Genomic DNA, 19,338 nt, shown 5'->3' with positions numbered 1-19,338 from the left:
GCCCGTGCCCCTCGTCTCCGGCGAGCCCTCCGCCGCGGGGACGAGCGCCGCCGCCCCAGCTAGCCGTAGGGAAGACCCAGGCCGCCCACCCGATCTCCGCCGTCCAACCCAGATCGGGCGGCCCTGATTCAACTCGCCCGGACCTAATCCTGGCCGTCCGCCAGCGATCCAGCGGCCCAGGCCCACTGCCCCCTCACCCCGTCTCTCTGCCCGCTAGGCCCCGCTTGTCAGCTCGCCCGCGCGCCCGCGCTGTCCGCCCGGCCCCGCCCGTCAGTCCGCCCGCGCGCTCTGCCCGCCCGGTCCCGCCTGCCAGTCGCTCGCGCCCGCGCTGTCCGCCCGGCTCCGCCTGTCAGCCGCTCCCGCCGCCGCGCGCCCGCGCGCCCGCCCGCAGGATCTAATCCTAGCCGTCGATCTGAGATCCAACGGCTGTAGGCGCCCGATACCCCTTCGCTCGCGCATTTTCTTAAAGAGCCCCCCTGTTTTCTGGAAATTGCGCCCGCCGTCCCTGGTTTCTCGCAGTTAAGTCCCTGGCCCTTTTATTTAATTCAAAATGAGTCCTTAGGGTATAATTTTAACCCCTAAACTTGTAAAATTCATAACTTTGTCATATGAACTCCAAATTAGGTGATTCAAATTGCAAAATGTTCATAATATTATTATCTATCTGTTTATGCAATGTTTCCCTGCTGTTTCCATATACTAATTAATAGCTAATCACTAGGATAGGATTAAGACTATTGAAACCTTATTTAAGATAATTAGAAATGAGTAGACTTTAATAAAAGTTGGTTTACTTAAGTTTATGGACTTACACACTTAAGTTTAGGAACTTAAACCAGATAATTATTTAATCCCACCACTAACTTAGATCTAATTAGTAGATAGTAAATCACTTTGTGTAGTCCTCTACCCCAGACCTAGGGAACACTAGAGTGCCTACCCCTTTTCTGTTATGAACTTGTGACCCCTCTCTGCTGCATATGTTTGGTATATTGTTTTTGTTTGTTATTTTCCCAAGTGCATAGTGTGAATGATTGCTTTACGTAGACAACGAGCAGTCTGTGTTTCCCGAGGCAGTTGCAGAGGAAGTCCCTGATCAGCAGTTTGGTGAAGGCAAGTGTCCTCTGTCCCATTATGTCCTATTCATTTATAACTTACTACCCCGCATTACTTACTGGAAACCTAAGGATTGACTAGCTTTACATTTTACTTTATCCTTGATGACCTTATGGGCTATTATGGTTAGCACTTTGCTATTGCTTTAACATAATCAATGAACATGATGTGACTATTTATGATATTGTTATCCTGTTGATGTTGATGATCTTGTGATACTCTAGGGGGCTCAGGCTGTTTCCTGAGTACCTCTCCGTAAGGACTGGTTCGTTGAGAGACCACCCGGGATAACAGTGCAACCATGAGGGTGAAATGGGATGCCCTTAGCTGATTAATTAGATGAACTAGAGGTGTAGTTGCTTAGCCGTCGTGCCGTCAATGGGGTCCAGGCACAGTGCTTGCTCTGCCGAGGCTGAGTGCCGAGGTTCTTTCGTTTTGCTCTTTGTTAGTCACTCTCCTGCGGGGAGGGGTACTGTGTTTATCAAACTGGAGAAACCTAACGGGCAGCTATGATCTCTAGGGAATCTTTGTAAAAGCTACGTAGTGATGCCCTGCCGGACCACCTAGGTAGTGGTCAATGGGGAGTAGCTCTTCCCGGGTAGAAAGGGAATCATGACTCATGGGTAAAGTGTGCAACCTCTGCAGAGGGTAGTGAAACTGGTATATCAGCCGTGCTCACGGTTAAGAGCAGCCTTGGGATCCTCTTTGATTAGAGATACAGATGGTTCGAGATACAAGGATTATGTTATGGTTTTGGTTCGACTATGATGATGATGTTCCTCGATGAGGAAATGGTTACGGGTTGGTTAATGCTAAAATCTGGCTTCTACCAATGATAAATACCTGACCAACTAAAAGCAACTGCTTGAGCCTAACCCCACATAAAGCTAGTCCACTTCAGCCAAACGGGACATTTGCTGAGTACGTTGATGTGTACTCATCCTTGCTTTACCACAAAACACCAGGTTGTCCGCATTGTAATCACTGCTCAGGAGAAGGCGAAGCCGTGGAAGGAGACTTCCAGGAGTTCCAAGACTACGATGAATTCTAGGTGTGGGTTGGCGGCAACCCCCAGTCAGCTGCCTGTGAAGGCCTTATCGTTACTGCGTTTCGTTTAGCACTTTGATTTACTTATTAAGACAATGACTATGTGGATGTCTATGACTCTATGATGTAATAAGTACTCTTTTATGTTAATATTCGAGCATTGTGTGATGATGTTCATTTATGTAATCGCTGTGTACGTGAGTTCTGATCCTGGCACGTACATAGTTCGCATTCGGTTTGCCTTCCAAAACCGGGTGTGACAATGGGGCTTAGGTATTAAGCAATAAGGGAGTTATTATGATTAGGGCCTCGTAGGCAGGGCGATCATGCTCTCAACCTTGCCATTGTTCTATGTCTAGGCGGATTTAATAAAGCCAATCATCTAGTCATAACATCTTTGGTGTTTGGAGCCTTTGATCCTGCAACCTTTTCCATCTTCATTTTCCCCACGCCCAGATTAGATCTATTCCTACCCATTCTCATCCCCAATTCACGACAATTGCATATTTAGGACTTCAAACATGACGCTTCGCAATTGTGCCATTCAAAACATTTGTTTCGTAAAAATGGGACTCAGAACATCTCCTATTTGATTAGGATGTCATTTAACGTATTTTCTTGCTTTTCTATTCTCTTCCCTTGTATTTAAATCTGAGTAGAAAAAATTGTCCTTCTGTTTTTTTTCATCAAACAACCATGAGCCCATGGGAGACGCGCGATGATGCAAACATTGGCCGGTAAATAAAGTTACCAACGATGCGCCAATGGGTCGCGGTGATTTCTGCTCGCTGCAACAAGCCGCTATCGTTTATTCATATGTCGTAGACAAAACCGGCTATGTCCTTTTGACGAGGGACCATGAGCGGTCGTGCCGCCGTGGCTATGGCAGAGACGTTCGAGGCCTGATGAGGGTAGGATTGGCGCGGCGGCAGTGGCCACGACAAAACCTAAGATGGCCGGGGCCAGGCGAAACCGACGACGCTCATGGTTGTTTCATGCAAAAAATAGAAGGACAATTTTATCTACTCATATATAAAATACAAGGAAAGAGAATAGAAAAGAAATAAATACGTTAAATGGCATCCTAATCAAAGAGGAGAGGTTTTCAGTCCCGTTTTTGCGAACCAAATGTTTTGAATGGCACAATTGCGAAGCCTCATGTTTGGAGTCCCAAATATGCAATTGCATTCACGACCGTGCACCATGGGCGACTCCCTCCCTACTGCCGATTTCAAGGATTCCATGTATAAGATCTCTGAATTCACCTCCATTCAAATCAGAGATCACCATCGAGAACGAAAAAAGTCGCCTGTTTGTCACCGTCAATTACCGACAGTCAGACAAGCTCTACGTTGGTGGCTCCAACAACATCAAAGACTTGGAGAAGTAGGAGACTTCCTCACCCCATCCCCAAACACGAGAACAGGCTGCCCACATCTTGTGATTTCCCCGTTAACATGGCAACGCCAACCCAGTTATCTGGCTCTACAAGGCAGAGCAGTTCTTCCGCGCTCACTGCGCTTCGATTGAGGAGAAAGTTTGGCTCACATCCTTCTATAAATGGAGGGTGTGGCCCAAGATTGGTACTACAGTCCAGAACAAAATCAGGGCACACCATCATGGCCGGAGTTCATTGACAGGGTGCAGTGCGCCTTTCGGTCCACAAGTGTGCAACAACACTATTGGCGCACTCAAGAAACTATGTCGCACCGGCACCATGGAGTACAAAGCCATGTTCTTGCCTATGCTGATGCGCTACAAGAACGTCTCTGAACCACAACAAGAAAACGACAAACGTCCGACAGCCCTGGAATTTTCGACGGCCTTCTAGGATACCGTCGGCAATAACGTTATGTCTGACGCCTTCCAGTGGCCGTCGAAAGTTACTGTTATGTCCGACGGCTATACTTACAGCTGTAGATCGACATCTTCACCCCGCTGGTTTGTGCAATCCTCTCTAGATGGATGTGGAAGTGGAACTTCAATGCCCAGGGACCCACAACGTTGCCATGGTTCTGGCGCCCACATTTGAGCATCCCTTAGACCGTGTCTAGGAGTTCACTTGGTCACCCAAAATACTGTTTTCCACTATAAGCTGCATTGTTCGTAGAGTGGAGTTTGAATATAGATATAACTGTATAAGGATGGGTAATCTGCTGGAGATAGCCTTAGAGATGAATGATGACGATAATGACCTGAGCACTACACTTGTGCCCCCACGGGTCCCTCCTAGCAAGGCGGACCAGGCAGCTACAACGGTAGCACTGCACACTCTACCACTGGCTACCAAGGCAACAGTCCACACATCGCCGGCTCTAACCAAAGGCACGGCTCCTGTACATGTCCATGCTTGAAGCGCTTCACATCCCAGGTATACATGTCCATAATCCCGTCTTGTCTGCCTGGAGCCCAGCATGGCCTTGCGTGACAACAGCCATGCTCGAGCCATTAAAAGCAGCCCATGGTGCAAGCACGGCCCAGCCCATCTACAACGACTGGTCTGGCTAGGGACCGTCATCGGGAGTACATATGAGTGGTCCCATCCGCCACCATAGCTCGTGGCCTACTTAGAAACCTTAAGCATTTCCCCTCCCCACTCACGCGCAACCACTCGTCCTCGTTGTCTCCATTTTCCCCACATGTAGCTGCAGATGTGGGGGCGACGGTGAGCCACCATCACCGCTGCAGCAACTCGACTCTTGTGCTCACCTTCTCTATCCCCTCTAGCCCTGCAATGTTGTCACCTTGTCAGCGAATCCGGTGCTCCGGTTGCATAGGTGCCAGCGTGCCAGTGCCATCTTCTCCATTATCCCCTTCCATCTTCCCCTCATTGTCCCCTTCTAACTTCTCTATCCCCTTCCAGCTTCTTTGTCCCCTAACCCTAATCCTGGATCTGGTCAAGATCACCGCTCCGTTGTCCCCTCGTTAACATGCTCCGGATGTGTAGGTGCCAATGTCATTTTCTCCTCCTTGCATCCTCCCCTGGTCCCTCCCTTTCCCTCTCTAATTCTATGGTGTTGTAGATCTAAATATCTAACCATTTGATTTGTTCTACCAAGTCGCTGGCCTAAGGATATAGTTCCACAAAGTGTGTGCGGTGCACGTCGTGAGGAGCCGAAGGTGCAAGGAGGCGGTGGCCATGGATCTATATCCAGCCACCTCTGAGGAGCGGAGACATGAAGACCGAGACGAGGAGGATGTGATGGAATTCATCATTGGTAGCAGCCCAGCTATTGCTGTCGATGTTGATGGAGCGGCCAGGATAGGCACTCGCATGGGATCCATGAGCCCGAACGCCACGACAAGCACTACCCACGATGGTGGCAAGCGTAGGAGGAGGGGACCCACTTCTGAAGTCTAGGTGGACTTTGAGGAGGTGATCGTAATGGAGCAAGATAAGGAGGTAAGGATCTCTACCATCTGCTATCACTGTAAGACCTCATCTGCTAAATCTAGTTCTATACTTGGCACTTGCTCCAGCACATTGATCATTGTCGTGCTAAGAAAGAAAAGGAGAGATATAGCATTGTTCAGTCAGTTCTTAAGTACAACACATGGTTTTGTTGTGTGTTGCGAGTACTGTGCTGCAGTTGCACTGTCATGTACGGTAAGCCGTACACAAGGCGCAGGCGCGCACGCGACATCCGACGGGCAGCAGAGCGCGCCAAAAGTGCAGCAGCACCACAGATGGCAGGCGCTCAAGTTTAGGAAAGCAGCAGCCACTTATGGCAAGGGATAAATAGGAAAGTATCAATTTGGCTCTTATGGCAAGGAATAAGTAGGAAAGTAGCAATTTGGCACTTATGGCAAGGAATAAGTAGGAAAGTAGTAATTTGGCAGGAAAGATAATTAGGGAGCTTGCTCCATTTGTGTGGTCGCCGGCCCTATATATCCCCAGGTGCGCAGCACTGTTGAGGGCAATAAAGTATCAAGTCATTTCCCACCCCTCTCTCTCAAGCCTACGGTTAGGAGGAATAATCCTACCAGAGAAGACGGCCGAGGGCTACGAGTTACGTACCCGAGGCCCGGCGAGTCAAGGGTTTGACGCTCTTGACAGCTTGGTATCCCGAGTCCGGAGATCCTTGCCTCACCCAGTCCTGCCCACCGATCCACTCACCACACCACCATCCCCGACCACGTCCACCAACGATTCGCCACCCTCCATCCACATGGTCGAGCCCACTTTAGCCGACGTCATCGAGATGATGAAGGCCATGCAGGCCGACATCACCAGGCTGAAGGAGAAGTCCGATTCCTCATCCTCAAGCGACGCCCAGCCCGAGCGTCATCGCGACATCGATCGCCCGCCAAGGTTCCAGAAATGGGACTTTCCGCGGTTTGATGGCAAGACCGATCCCCTCCTCTTCATCAACAAATGTGAGTCGTATTTTCGACAGCAGCGTACGATGGTGGAGGAGCAAGTGTGGATGACCTCGTATAGCCTCAAGGGCATCGCACAACACTGGTACATCCAACTACAGGAAGACGAGGGCACCCCGTCCTGGAGCAGATTCAGGGAACTGCTCAACCTGCGCTTCGGGCCAGCCCTCCGTTCAGCGCCGTTCTTCGAGCTCACCGAGTGCCGACGCACCGGCACGGTCGAGGAGTACTCCAACCGATTCCAGGAGCTCCTACCCCGTGCTGGCAGGATGACGGAGGAGCAACGCGTCCAACTCTACACCGGCGACCTGCTGCCACTGCTCAGCCACGCAGTGCAGATACTCAACCCCGACAACCTCAACACCACTATGAGCCTAGCGCGGCAGGTGGAGCAGATGGAGCTCGCCAAGATCCAGGCACCAGCCAAGACAGGGCCGCGCGGCATCCTACCGCCGCCACCACCGCGGCCAGCGCCCCAGGCCCCCTTGGCGCTGCCAGCGCCGCCACTGGGCGCAGCAACGGGCCATGGCGACAGCTCCAGGCGCTTATCTCTAGAGGAGATGGCGGATCGGCGCCGCCAAGGCCTGTGTTTTAATTGTATCGAGAAATATTCCCGTGGCCACAACCGTTTTTGCAGGCGCATTTTCTTCTTGGATGGCGTCAAAATTGAGGAGGCCGAGGCGGAAACGGGGGCCGCGGAGACCGACGCTCCCTGTTTCTCCCTCCAGGCCGTGGCCGGGGTCGCGCCAGGGGACACCATGCAGATCGCCGTCACCCTCGGTCCGGTCTCCCTGGTGGCACAGTTCGACTCGAGAAGCACCCACAATTTTATATCCGCGGCGACGGCGCACCAGTCGGGCATTCCCATCCAGCGCCAACCCCGCCTCACGGCCATGGTGGCCAACGGCGAACAGATCACCTGCGCGGGCGTTCTTCGCAATGCGCCGCTCCACGTCGAGGGCGAACTCTACCCGGCTGACCTCTTCGTCATGCCATTGGCCGGGTACGACGTCGTCCTTGGCACACGATGGCTTGGGGCGTTGGGGCCAATCGTGTGGAACCTCGCCAATCGCCGCATGATGTTCCAGCGCCAGGGCCGCTCCATCTCCTGGACGGGCACGCCCAGCCCCAAGGAGCCAGTGCTGCGCGCCACCAACGGGACAGAAGCCCTACTGGAGGCCCTCCTCGCCTCGTTCGGGGGGCTCTTCGCAGCTCCGATGGGTTTGCCCCCCAAGCGCGCCCACGATCATCGCATCCTCCTCAAGCCCGATGCGTCGCCGGTGGCTGTCCGACCGTACCGCTACCCGGCTGCACACAAGGACGAGCTGGAGCGGCAGTGCAACGTCATGATTGACCAGGGGATCGTGCGACGCAGCGACTCCCCATTCTCGTCGCCTGTGCTCCTGGTAAAGAAGCCCGATGGCTCGTGGCGCTTCTGCGTCGACTACCGGGCCCTGAACGCCCTCACCATCAAAGACGCGTTTCCCATCCCGGTCGTGGAGGAGCTTCTCGACGAGCTCCACGGCGCCAAATTCTTCACCAAACTAGATCTACGGTCGGGCTATCACCAGGTCCGGATGCGGCCAGAGGACGTGCACAAGACCGCGTTCCGCACACACGACGGCTTGTACGAGTTCCTCGTGATGGCGTTCGGGCTCTGCAACGCCCCTGCCACGTTCCAGGCACTGATGAATGACGTGCTCTGGCCATTCCTCCGACGGTTCGTCCTGGTATTCTTTGATGACATCCTAATTTACAGCATCACGTGGGCCGATCACCTCTGCCATCTATGGGCCGTCCTCGATGAGCTACAACGCCATCAGTTGTTCATCAAGCGCTCGAAGTGTTCTTTCGGCGCACCATCTGTCGCCTACCTCGGCCACATCATCTCGGCCGCAGGGGTGGCCATGGACCCGGCCAAGGTGGCTGCCATTCACGACTGGCCGCCACCGCGCTCGGTCCGGGCCGTTCGAGGGTTCCTCGGCCTCGCCGGGTACTACCGCCGCTTCGTCCACAACTACGACACGGTGGTTGCCCCCTTAACGGCCCTCCTCAAAAAGGATGGCTTCGTCTGGGATGACGCGGCCATGACTGCCTTTACGGCGCTCAAGGCAGCCGTGTCGTCCGCTCCTGTCCTCGCCATGCCAGACTTCGGCAAGCGGTTCGTGGTGGAGTGCGATGCATCCTCCACAGGCTTCGGTGGGGTGCTCGTCCAGGAGGGACACCCGGTCGCGTTCTTCAGCCGACCTATCGCACCCCGCCACCGCGCCCTCGCCGCCTACGAGCGCGAACTTATCGGCCTGGTCCAGGCCGTCCGGCACTGGCGGCCGTACCTATGGGGACGACACTTCACTGTCAAGACGGATCACTTCAGTCTCAAGTATCTCCTCGACCAGAGGTTGGCCACGATTCCCCAACACCATTGGGTGGGCAAACTCCTGGGATTCGACTTTACGGTTGAATACCGCTCGGGCGCCACGAACACCGTCGCCGACGCACTATCCAGGAGGGACCCCGACGAGGGCACGCTGATGGCCATTTCAGCACCCCGTTTCGACTTCGTCGAGCGCCTGCGCCAGGCACAGGCTACGGACCCGGCCCTCGTCGCCATCTACAAGGAGATCCGCGCAGTCACGCGCGTAGCTCCATGGTCCATCGTCGGTGGGATGGTCGCCATGGAGGGGCACCTCTATATCCCAGCCACTTCACCACTACTACGGGAGATCGTGGAAGCTGTACACGACGACGGTCACGAAGGCGTCCACCGCACCCTGCATCGACTACGGCGCGACTTTCATTTTCCCAACATGCGTCGTATTGTGCAGGAATTCGTCAGGGCGTGCGGCACGTGCCAAACATACAAGTCAGATCACCTACGACCGGCTGGTCTCCTACAACCCCTGCCGATCCCAGATGGGGTGTGGTCGGACATCGGCATAGACTTCATCGAAGCTCTTCCCCGCGTGCAAGGCAAGACGGTCATTCTCACTGTCGTCGACCGTTTCAGCAAGTACTGCCACTTCATCCCGCTGGCGCACCCATACACGGCGGAGTCGGTGGCGCAAGCATTCTGCGCCGAGGTGGTGAGGCTGCACGGCATCCCGCAGTCCATCGTCTCGGACCGCGACCCTGTCTTCACGTCGGCCTTCTGGAGGGAGCTAATGGCCCTGACTGGTACCAAGTTGTTCATGTCCTCCGCCTTCCACCCGCAAACCGACGGCCAGTCGGAGGCAGCCAACCGCGTCATCGTGATGTACCTTCGCTGCTTCACCGGCGATCGACCCCGACAGTGGCTCCGGTGGCTTCCATGGGCGGAGTACACCTACAACACTGCCTACCAGTCCTCGCTCCGCGAGACGCCATTCCGGGTGGTCTACGGCTGTGACCCACCGACCATCCGGTCCTACGAGCCGGGTGACGCACGTGTGCCCGCGGTGGCGCAGGAGATGGAGGAACGGGCCGCCTTCCTCGACGACGTTCACTACCGTCTCCATCAGGCGCAAGAATCCCAGAAACACGCCTATGATCAGCATCACAGGCAGGTCATCTACAACGTCGGTGACTGAGCCCTTCTTCGTCTCCGTCAACGACCATCGGCATCCCTGCCACGTTCAACCACAGGCAAGTTGAAGCCCCGCTACGTCGGCCCCTACCGTGTCGAGGAGATCATCAACGAGGCGGCCGTACGCCTACAGCTTCCGTCCGACGCCAAAATTCACGATGTCTTCCATGTGGGCGTCCTTAAGAAGTTCGTTGGGGCGCCACCAACGGTACCACCTGCGCTACCGGACACACTCAACGGCGCAACGGTGTCCACACCTTCCCGTGTCCTGGCGGGTCGCCTGGCTCGCGGCATTAGGCAAGTTCTGATACAGTGGCACGGTGAACCGGTGACGTCTGCGACCTGGGAGGATTTCGAGGACTTCAGGGCCAGCTTCCCCGCTTTCCAGCTCGAGGACAAGCTGACTTTCGAGGCCGGGAGAGATGTCATGTATGGTAAGCCGTACACAAGGCGCAGGCGCGCACGCGACATCCGGCGGGTAGCAGAGCGCGCCAAAAGTGCAACAGCACCATAGATGGCAGGCACTCAAGTTTAGGAAAGTAGCAGCCACTTATGGCAAGGGATAAATAGGAAAGTATCAATTTGGCTCTTATGGCAAGGAATAAGTAGGAAAGTAGCAATTTGGCACTTATGACAAGGAATAAGTAGGAAAGTAGTAATTTGGCAGGAAAGATAATTAGGGAGCTTGCTCCATTTGTGTGGCCGCCGGCCCTATATATCCCCAGGTGTGCAGCACTGTTGAGGGCAATAAAGTATCAAGTCATTTCCCACCCCTCTCTCTCAAGCCTACGGTTAGGAGGAATAATCCTACCGGAGAAGACGGCCGAGGGCTACGAGTTACGTAGCCGAGGCCCGGCGAGTCAAGGGTTTGACGCTCTTGACATGCACGAACAGTTGTTTGTCGTTTAATTGCTAGATAAAATCTGCCTCTTTGCTTTGGTGAAACTGATGCTTTTCAAGACTACATTACCAATGCTCATAACCCTAAATTTGTTAATTCATCTAGGCAAATTACTGCTATGCACTTAATAAAGCTTTATAATGAACGTGTGGGAAAACTAATTGAGGTCTTGAAAACTTCTGTTTCTTCTGTTGCTCTTACTTCTGATATTTGGTGTGGTAAAGCTAAAGAGCACTACTTTAGTGTGATTGCTCATTTTGTGAACTCTGATTGGGGGTTAGAAAAGAGACTGTTTAGTCTAAAACCTATTGAAGTGGCACATACTGGTATTTATATTGTTGAGCATGTTGAAATGGTAGCAGATGATTATGGCATTACTAATAAAAAAATTCTATTATTCTAGGCAATGCCTCATCTAACAAAACTACAATGGAAGTTCTTAAACTCGTGTTCTCTGGTTATATTGGCCATTTAATTCCTAATGCTAATGAACAAGACGAAGATCAGTCTCATTTTTTTGTTGCATCAACGATGTGCTCGCCACATTATTAATCTTATTGTTAAAAGTGGTTTGAAACATTTGATGGAGTATGTTGATAACTAAGATGTTTCAGATGTATGAACTCAAGTTTGGAGAAGTTTTCTTGAATGTCAATCCACATCCAGCAGCAGGTGGTTCTGGTAATGCTATAGAGGCTTGGGATGATATATACTGTGATGAGTCTTACTCTACTGTTTCACTAAGGGAACCAGGTGTATCAACTTCTGCATCTGCTATGTTTGACCTATCTTCACACCTTGATAGTGACCCTGAAGCTAAATTTGGACGTGACTTCAATATTCTCAAATGGTGGCAGCAGCATAAGCTTACTTATCCTATTCTCTCTATATTTGCTAAAGATGATATGATTGTTCCTGCTTCCACTATATCTTCAGAGTCTACTTCCAGTCTAGGTGGCAAGGTGCTCGAGGAGTGGCAATGACACCTAACAACAGACATGGTGGATGTTGTCTCTTGCATCAAGGACTAGGAGCTAGCATATTAGCACAAGCAGCACATAGTGGACAAGGAGACCACAGAGCTTGAAGCTACCTTTGATGTTATGTACCTGAATGAAGATCCAAGCAACCAGGTGTGAGTTTCATAATCCATAGAGCTTTAACATTGAATTGTTGGAGCTTGAAGCTACCTCTATTTCTTTATCCACAGAGCTTAAAGCTACCTTTGTTTCTTTATCCTCTTGTAATGATTATGGACTGTCGGACCTAAACTATTGAACATTGAACTTAAACCTCTAAGGAGTTGTTTTTTACTCTTTTCCTTCCTAGGGTTTTCTCACGAGGTGTGAGTTTTTACCTAAGAAAGTTATCAATGAGACAACATTGTAGTTAGGCTCCATTATCATTTAACTTGTGATTATCTTGACCTATATGTGTCGTGAGTGAAGAACATGGTGTATAACGTGGACTAGGAATAACAACAAATGGCAAGTTAGTGGAATGAAAGAACCTCGTCTGAACCCAACAAAAAACGACACGTTTTATCCGACCCAAGACCTTCACAAGCAGTCTTGCATCGAGACTTCGCCTCGACCGACCCCCGATCCTAGAAGGACCAAAAGGAGGACAGGCCGACTCCCCATTTCACCCCACCTCTGATCGCCCAGGGGTCAGAGCGCAAACCAACATCCTGTAGAGTCTACCTCGTCCGACCTCCCAAATCCAGAATTAACAGGATAGTACCAATGGCCATTCTGGGTAAGGGAAAGTGCGGGTTAGGCTATGGCACATCCATGCAGTTCAAATGATGGCTCAGGAGAAAGTATGCTAGGAGAAAGGCGTCACCTGTCATGGCGTGGACCCTGTCACTAGGCCAACCACCCTACCATAGAGAAGGCAACAGAGGACAACGAGTAATCCGCTACAAGACAAGATGGCATACAACTATGACATGGCGTCGCTACAGTATTGTGACGGAGGGAAACAATGTTAGCCAGAGGAGTCTGTCGGTCGACAGGAACCATAGAAGATGTGAAACATATGATAAGGCTAGGTCTCCGTCCGTCCCATCCGACCTCTAGATTTATGTAACGGGGCCTCTCTTCTCCTTGGTCTATAAAAGGAATGGGAGGATCATGATCGAAGGACACATGCAACAAGCTAGCATAAGTAGCCAACACCCGTAACCGCACCGAGCACTTCACTTCACCCGCACTCCACACTAGAGGCTTGGGCACCGAGCCCTCCCTCAACCAAGTTTGTAATCCATCCCCGTTGCAAACATAGTGCAAGGTAACACAAGTTACTTGACTAGACATAAGGACTTTTGGCTCAAACCAGTATAAAATCCTTGTGTCTTCGTTGCACACCATCTGCACCGGACGCACAAAGCACGTAGATTACTAGACGGTGGTTTCAGAACACCAACAATATGTTGTGAATTGTGTGATGATCTTGATTTGGATATGTGAAGTTGTGATGATTTCTGGACATGAATGTATTTGATCTATATTGAAGTTGTGATGATCTACATTGAACTTGTGATGATCTTATCTATATGCATTATCTGTTAGATATGTGAAGTTGTGATGATTTCTGGACATGAATGTATTTGATCTATATTGAAGTTGTGATGATCTACATTGAACTTGTGATGATCTTATCTATATGCATTATCTGTTAGCCAGGCTGTAGGGTGGCACGGTGCCTAACCGTACCTTCAGCCCGCAGTGCGCCCGTCCCGGTTTTACCAGAACCACATGCTGTCACGACCACCTGCTGCACAACTATTATTGGTTTCAAAAGCCTCAATTTCAAAGAAAGGTATTAACAATAATGACACAACAGAGAATTTTCTATGCACCAGTTTTTAACAAAAATCAAAGGTTTATCATAACCAAAAATTCATTTCGAATCCCTGAGTAGTTTCTTTCTGGATGCCTTTTATTTCTTTGACTGTAACAACTATATTGTGTTAATTGGGGTCTATGTGATGTTAAGTGTGTTGTAAAGTTGGGTTTCTCTTCATTCTTAATGAAATAATGCACAACCATCCTGCATGTATCATAAAGAATAACATAACAGATCTGAACTTCAAAGTATGTACCTGAGTTACATTAGTACGATCTAAACAATCAACACAATTTGTTCTGACAGTGCCAGTTTGCTGCGCAATTTTCTCGTCTTTATCGGTCAACAGGAAGTACCTATAAACCAACTTTAGGTAAGACCATGCAAACAAAGCAATGACAAGCTTTCAATCATCAACAAAATACAATATTATTTCAGATCTACAATTGACTCTCACTACTCTTTTCCCTTCCTTAGATGGCACAAGAGATCTATGTGTCACTCCATTAACATAGAGGAGTATAAGGCGAGCCAAATTTAAAAGAAACCTAGATCTCCAAAAAATAACACACGCACCCTAACCAAAAAGGGTGGGGGTGGCTCTATGCATGACCCTGACTTGGACAACAAAACTACTAAGAAATTAGACAAACTGGACCATAACGACATTTTTTCTCAAATACGTAGGTGCATATCATTATAATAAGAAGAAAAAAGTTGGGCCGAAGCCCGTACAACCCATGCCACTGACACTGAGGTTTTAAAACCCCCCAAAACAAGAAAACCCTCTGATCTGTCCTAGAACAGGAAATAAACAGAAACTAGCGGGGAGGGAGGGTAGCTACTAGGAAGATAAGCCCCTTAGCACTGCAAGCATGTCACTAAGATTTGATTCGCCAGCCATGCACCACAAACTGCACTCATGACTCATCTCCTATAGTTTAAAGGAGTGTATGGATACTAGGCAAAGCTCCTTCAAAAATCATTGATGCATACACGAAAAGAGACTACTATTGCACCAGCTTAACTAAATATTAAACTAGCACAAGTCTATGGATAGTTCGTATTTATTGAGAGAATGCCAAATCAAGAGACAAATACACCATGCACAAGTCAACCAAACTAGTATTCAGCAGCAAGCATGGATAATTTAGGGTTTTCTTAACATGGTAAATACAGAAAATTGATTAACTAAGTAGCTGTCAGAAATTAAGATGCAATTATGCAATGCATAAAGAAATGCTAAAACGAAGAGCAACAAATAAAAAACAAGACCAAAAGTACAGACTAAGTATTCAAAAGTAGTAAAATATGTAAAATTACAAACTTGTGCTTCTTGAGATAATCCTCAATTTGATCATAGAGTTGAGAAAGGCGCTCAAAGTGAATATGACCACATATTCGATGGAAATCAAAATGCACAAATCTACAACGGATGATTAGATCACAATTAGCAACAGTAGCAAATAGCAATAAGGAAAAGGAAATGAGGACATGCAAATGTGACCTTATATCTTCACTAAGTATCGGTTCAATAGATTTTGCGTATCTTTCGTAGAGTCGGCCTTCGCCACCATGCTAAATATGATTTTAGAGGGAAAAATGTGTCACAAGGAAACATTCATTAGCTTTATTAGGCAAACAGAGAAGTATGTGATCACAATTATTAATATTGGGAACAAATATATATGAAACATTCCATGACTTTTAGATGTTAGGAGAACAAGAACGATCAACTCAATTTGTATTCTAGGGACTCAAGTGGTAAATGTACAGTTTTGTACATATACAAAGAAAGAAACCCTCCTATCTTCCTCTCCCATAACTGAAAAACTATATATAATTCTTTACTCCCTCAAGTTTTTTTACCCATGGTCCCACTCCCATGCCAACCACAATTTTTTAAATAATATTATTTTATTGAATAGTTGCATATCTATGTGTTAAATTATTGTATGTGTTACTAATATAATGGGCTTCGGCACACCCTATATACTGTTGCTATATATATGCATAAGCCTACCCTAACTAGGGTTAGGGTTTTCTATTCTAACATGGTATCAAGCCACTCTTCTTTCTCCTTTCTTCCCTAACCGCCAACCTTCTTCTTCCCTCCCATCCTTGTCGGTATGTCGCTTCCCGTCGGCACCTCCTCCCTTCCATCCCCTCCTTCCCCCTGTACCACACATGGTCAACAGTTGCCACCTCCCCTGCGCCCTCTCCGGTTGCCTGCGCGGGAGCACGCACGGATCCCTCGACTCACGTGGCTCCCTTAGGCGTAGCCGTGTAGGCCCTCTCCACCCCGATGGCGCCATCCTCGCCTTCTTCAACAATAACACTGAAAACCCCATAGCCGTGGCTGGCCCAGACACAACCTCCACCACAGTCTCGTTGAGTCAAGTGCGGACCTAGCCACCGCAGTCGCCCCTGGCCGAGGCGCGAGTGTGCATCTCCCACCCACAACAGCACGCCTGCCCCTTCCCCTGTGGCCCTAGGCGTCGTAGCAGCCATCGTCTGGCTTCCCCCGGCCGTTGTTGCCCCCTTCTCAGACTTCGCACCGCCCACTGTTGCAGCAGCATGGTCCCACCCTGCTCCGACACTCCCTCACGTCTCCATTGATCCCCCACAGGTGGTGCCTACATCCCCTGACGTTGTCACTGCTAAATCCACCTTGGTTGCGGCCCTCACTGCTACTGAGCATCTCCAAGAGCTCCCTAGAAAATGACTCCTCAAAATTAGTTTTAAGGGGCATCTAAAAAATTAGTTGGGGTAGATTTTAATCCTTTCTCCAATAGATCCCTTAAAGCGGCAGATTCTTTCTGAGGAGCCCAAAAAAACCCTCATTTGTAGCTACAAATGAGGGAGTTTTAAGGGCTATGAAAAAATTGGGAACATTTTAGGGGAACTGTTGTAGACACATTTTTGTGTTTTCCCCCAAAAAACTTGATTTAGGAGAGACTTTTGGGAAGCTCTTGGAGATGCTCTAAGGCCATCGTGGCCGCTGCCTAGGACCACGAACTCATGGCTGCCCTAGCATAGGAGCATGAGCACACGCGACGGATGCCCTCGGCTATCAGTTCGCTGAAGCTGAATATCACCTACTCGGCTACTACGTCGTCGAGCCTTCCCCGACAACCTCGGTGGTTCCACCCCTCGTAGTATGAGACCATGGTCATCACTAACCTCCACGCTCAGGCGGTGGGGGTCCAAAACATTTGGTCGCTCATCTCTGTCATCCTTGACCTCGCATCCCCATCTATGCCCGCTGGTGCGACAAGGTGTTCCTCACCCTAAAGCGCTACACCCTCTACAACCATGTCCTCGTCGACACCATATCCCACCTACTCATGTCCTGATGTCGAATGGACAGTGTGGTACTCTCGTGGCTCCTCAGCACTCTTAACGTCGAGCTCTAGGATGTCCGCGAGTGGGGGGCACCACTCGCCAGGCCCGGCTTGCCCTCGAGGCCTAGTTTCTCAATAACCGGGAGGCCCATGCCATCAACCTCGATGCCTCCTTGTGGCTCTTCTCCTAGGGTAACCTCTCTGTCACCGAGTATTGCCGACGGATGAAGAGCATGACGAACCCCACTCAGGATCTCGATGAATCCATCTCTGATGGCACCCTTGTCCTCAACCTTTTGTGTAATCTCAGCTGTCGCTACAACCACTTGAAGGCCCTCATCAAATGCTCTATACCCTTCATGTCCTTCCAACGTCCGCAACGAGCTGCTCCTCGACGAACTCATTTTGCGCGTTGAGTCCAACGAGTCTGTGCTAACCCTCTATGTCACACCCTCTAGTTGCCATCCACCTCGCACTCCCTCGACTAGGGTGCCTCCTCCGCACCCTCCTCTCCTACTCTTGGGGCTCCTCATCAGGATGCTAGCTCCGACAACGGTCATCGCTACCGTAAGGGCGATCGTGGAGGCGATGGCCCTCACGTTGGTACCCCTCCTGGTAGAGGGGTCCCACGTAGCAGTCCCTCTACAACCTGTGGACCAAGACCATTTGCTCAAACTTCAATAGCCTACAGACCATGTGCAAAGTTGTCATTCAAGTTATTTGTCCCTTTTAAGGTCATCAACAAGATTGGGTCTACTGCATACAAGCTTCTGTTACCAAATTCGACTGCTATACACCCGCTATTCCATGTTTCCCAGTTAAAAGAACACATACCAGATCATACTGCAGTGTTCTTTGATTTGCCACCTGTAGCCTTTTCAGAGAATTCTAATCCAGATCCTAAAAGCATTTTTTATCGCCGTTTGGTGAGAAAAGGTTCTTCGGTTGTTACACAAGTCCTGATCAAGTGGGCTGGTCTTCCGACAGAGATGTCTACTTGTGAGGACTACACTGTGTTGCAATCCAGGTTTCCAAATTCTACCATCTAGGGGCCAGCTGATTCTTCAGGAGGGGCGCTGTCATGACTTTTTCTCGAACATGCAGGAGAGTTGCGTATCATTTCATTAGCAGAAGGAAGAAAAACAAAACACACTATATATAGGGACCTAACAAAACACTCATGCACACACATACCAACAAGAGGCACAACCGCCTCCTGACCGGGGTTGAACACAAAGGCTAGGACCGAAAGACAGGTCAAGCCTTTGGCCCCCACAAAACACCACATATTGAACTCATCACCGGCTGTGGCAAGCAATCTAGCTATATTAGGCTGAGCACCATTAAAAACACAATCATTTCGGTGTCTCCAGATACTCCAAGCCCCTAGGACCACCAAGGAGTTAAAGCCATCTCTGAGATCCTTAGGAACAACCTCAGCCGATCTACTCCAGCAAGCTCCAAAATTTAAATCATCTAGCACCGGGAAAGGGCGGCCAGGCCGACTCGTTGATGAAGGAGAAACCAGAATTGTCTTGCAAGAACACATGAAACAAGCAAGTGATGAATAGACCCCTTTCCTGGTCACATAAAGGGCAATTACTAGGATGGGAAAGAACATTCTTAGTGAGCCGGTCAGCCGCCCAACACTTGTTATGTAAGACCAACCAGAGGAAGAAATGACACTTAGGCGGCGCCAGGTGCACCACATTCTTTCAAAGCCCGCCAGGGAGGTAGAGCCACATAACATTAGCTCATAAGCAGATTTGGCCGAATAGAGACCATTGGAAGAGAACCTCCAATAATGTTTATTAGGAGCCCCCAGTTGAAGAGCAACATCAGTTATAGCATCTGCAAGAATGATGAAGTCAGCAATGACCTCCCACATCACCACTCCTCTTAAATCACCAAGCCATGAAGAGCTACATAGAGCATCAGCCATTGTCCTTCTCTTCACCAGTCTTTTAGGAACCAAACTAAAAACTTGAGGGCCCAAGTCTGCAATCCTCTGACCCATGAGCCATTTGTCATGCCAAAAAAGAGTGGACTGCCCATCGCCCACCATGCAAGCCATTGCCAAAGAGCACAACTTATCCAAAAACCAATTTGATTGGATAGGCAAATCTGCCCAAGGTCTG

At 49.9% G+C, this 19,338-nt stretch overlaps 1 protein-coding gene across 2 annotated transcripts in view; it reads right to left on the bottom strand.

Moving 5' to 3' along the window:
• The window catches only part of LOC103648908 (phosphoinositide phosphatase SAC7), a 67,807-nt gene that overhangs the window by 31,753 nt on the left and 16,716 nt on the right, over positions 1 to 19,338 (bottom strand). For both annotated transcript variants that reach the window (XM_020548405.1, XM_020548406.2), the window contains exons 11-13: positions 15,364 to 15,434; positions 15,184 to 15,282; positions 14,113 to 14,212 (exon numbers count right to left, since the gene is read on the bottom strand). In XM_020548405.1, coding sequence (XP_020403994.1) covers positions 14,113 to 14,212; positions 15,184 to 15,282; positions 15,364 to 15,434 — 270 coding nt within the window. The remainder of the gene's footprint in view (positions 1 to 14,112; positions 14,213 to 15,183; positions 15,283 to 15,363; positions 15,435 to 19,338) is intronic.

This window comes from Zea mays, chromosome 2 (genome assembly GCF_902167145.1).
Source record: "Zea mays cultivar B73 chromosome 2, Zm-B73-REFERENCE-NAM-5.0, whole genome shotgun sequence".
NCBI lineage: Eukaryota > Viridiplantae > Streptophyta > Magnoliopsida > Poales > Poaceae > Zea > Zea mays.
The sequence above is the reverse complement of the archived record's forward strand: the minus strand, read 5'-3'. Positions and strand labels throughout refer to the sequence as shown.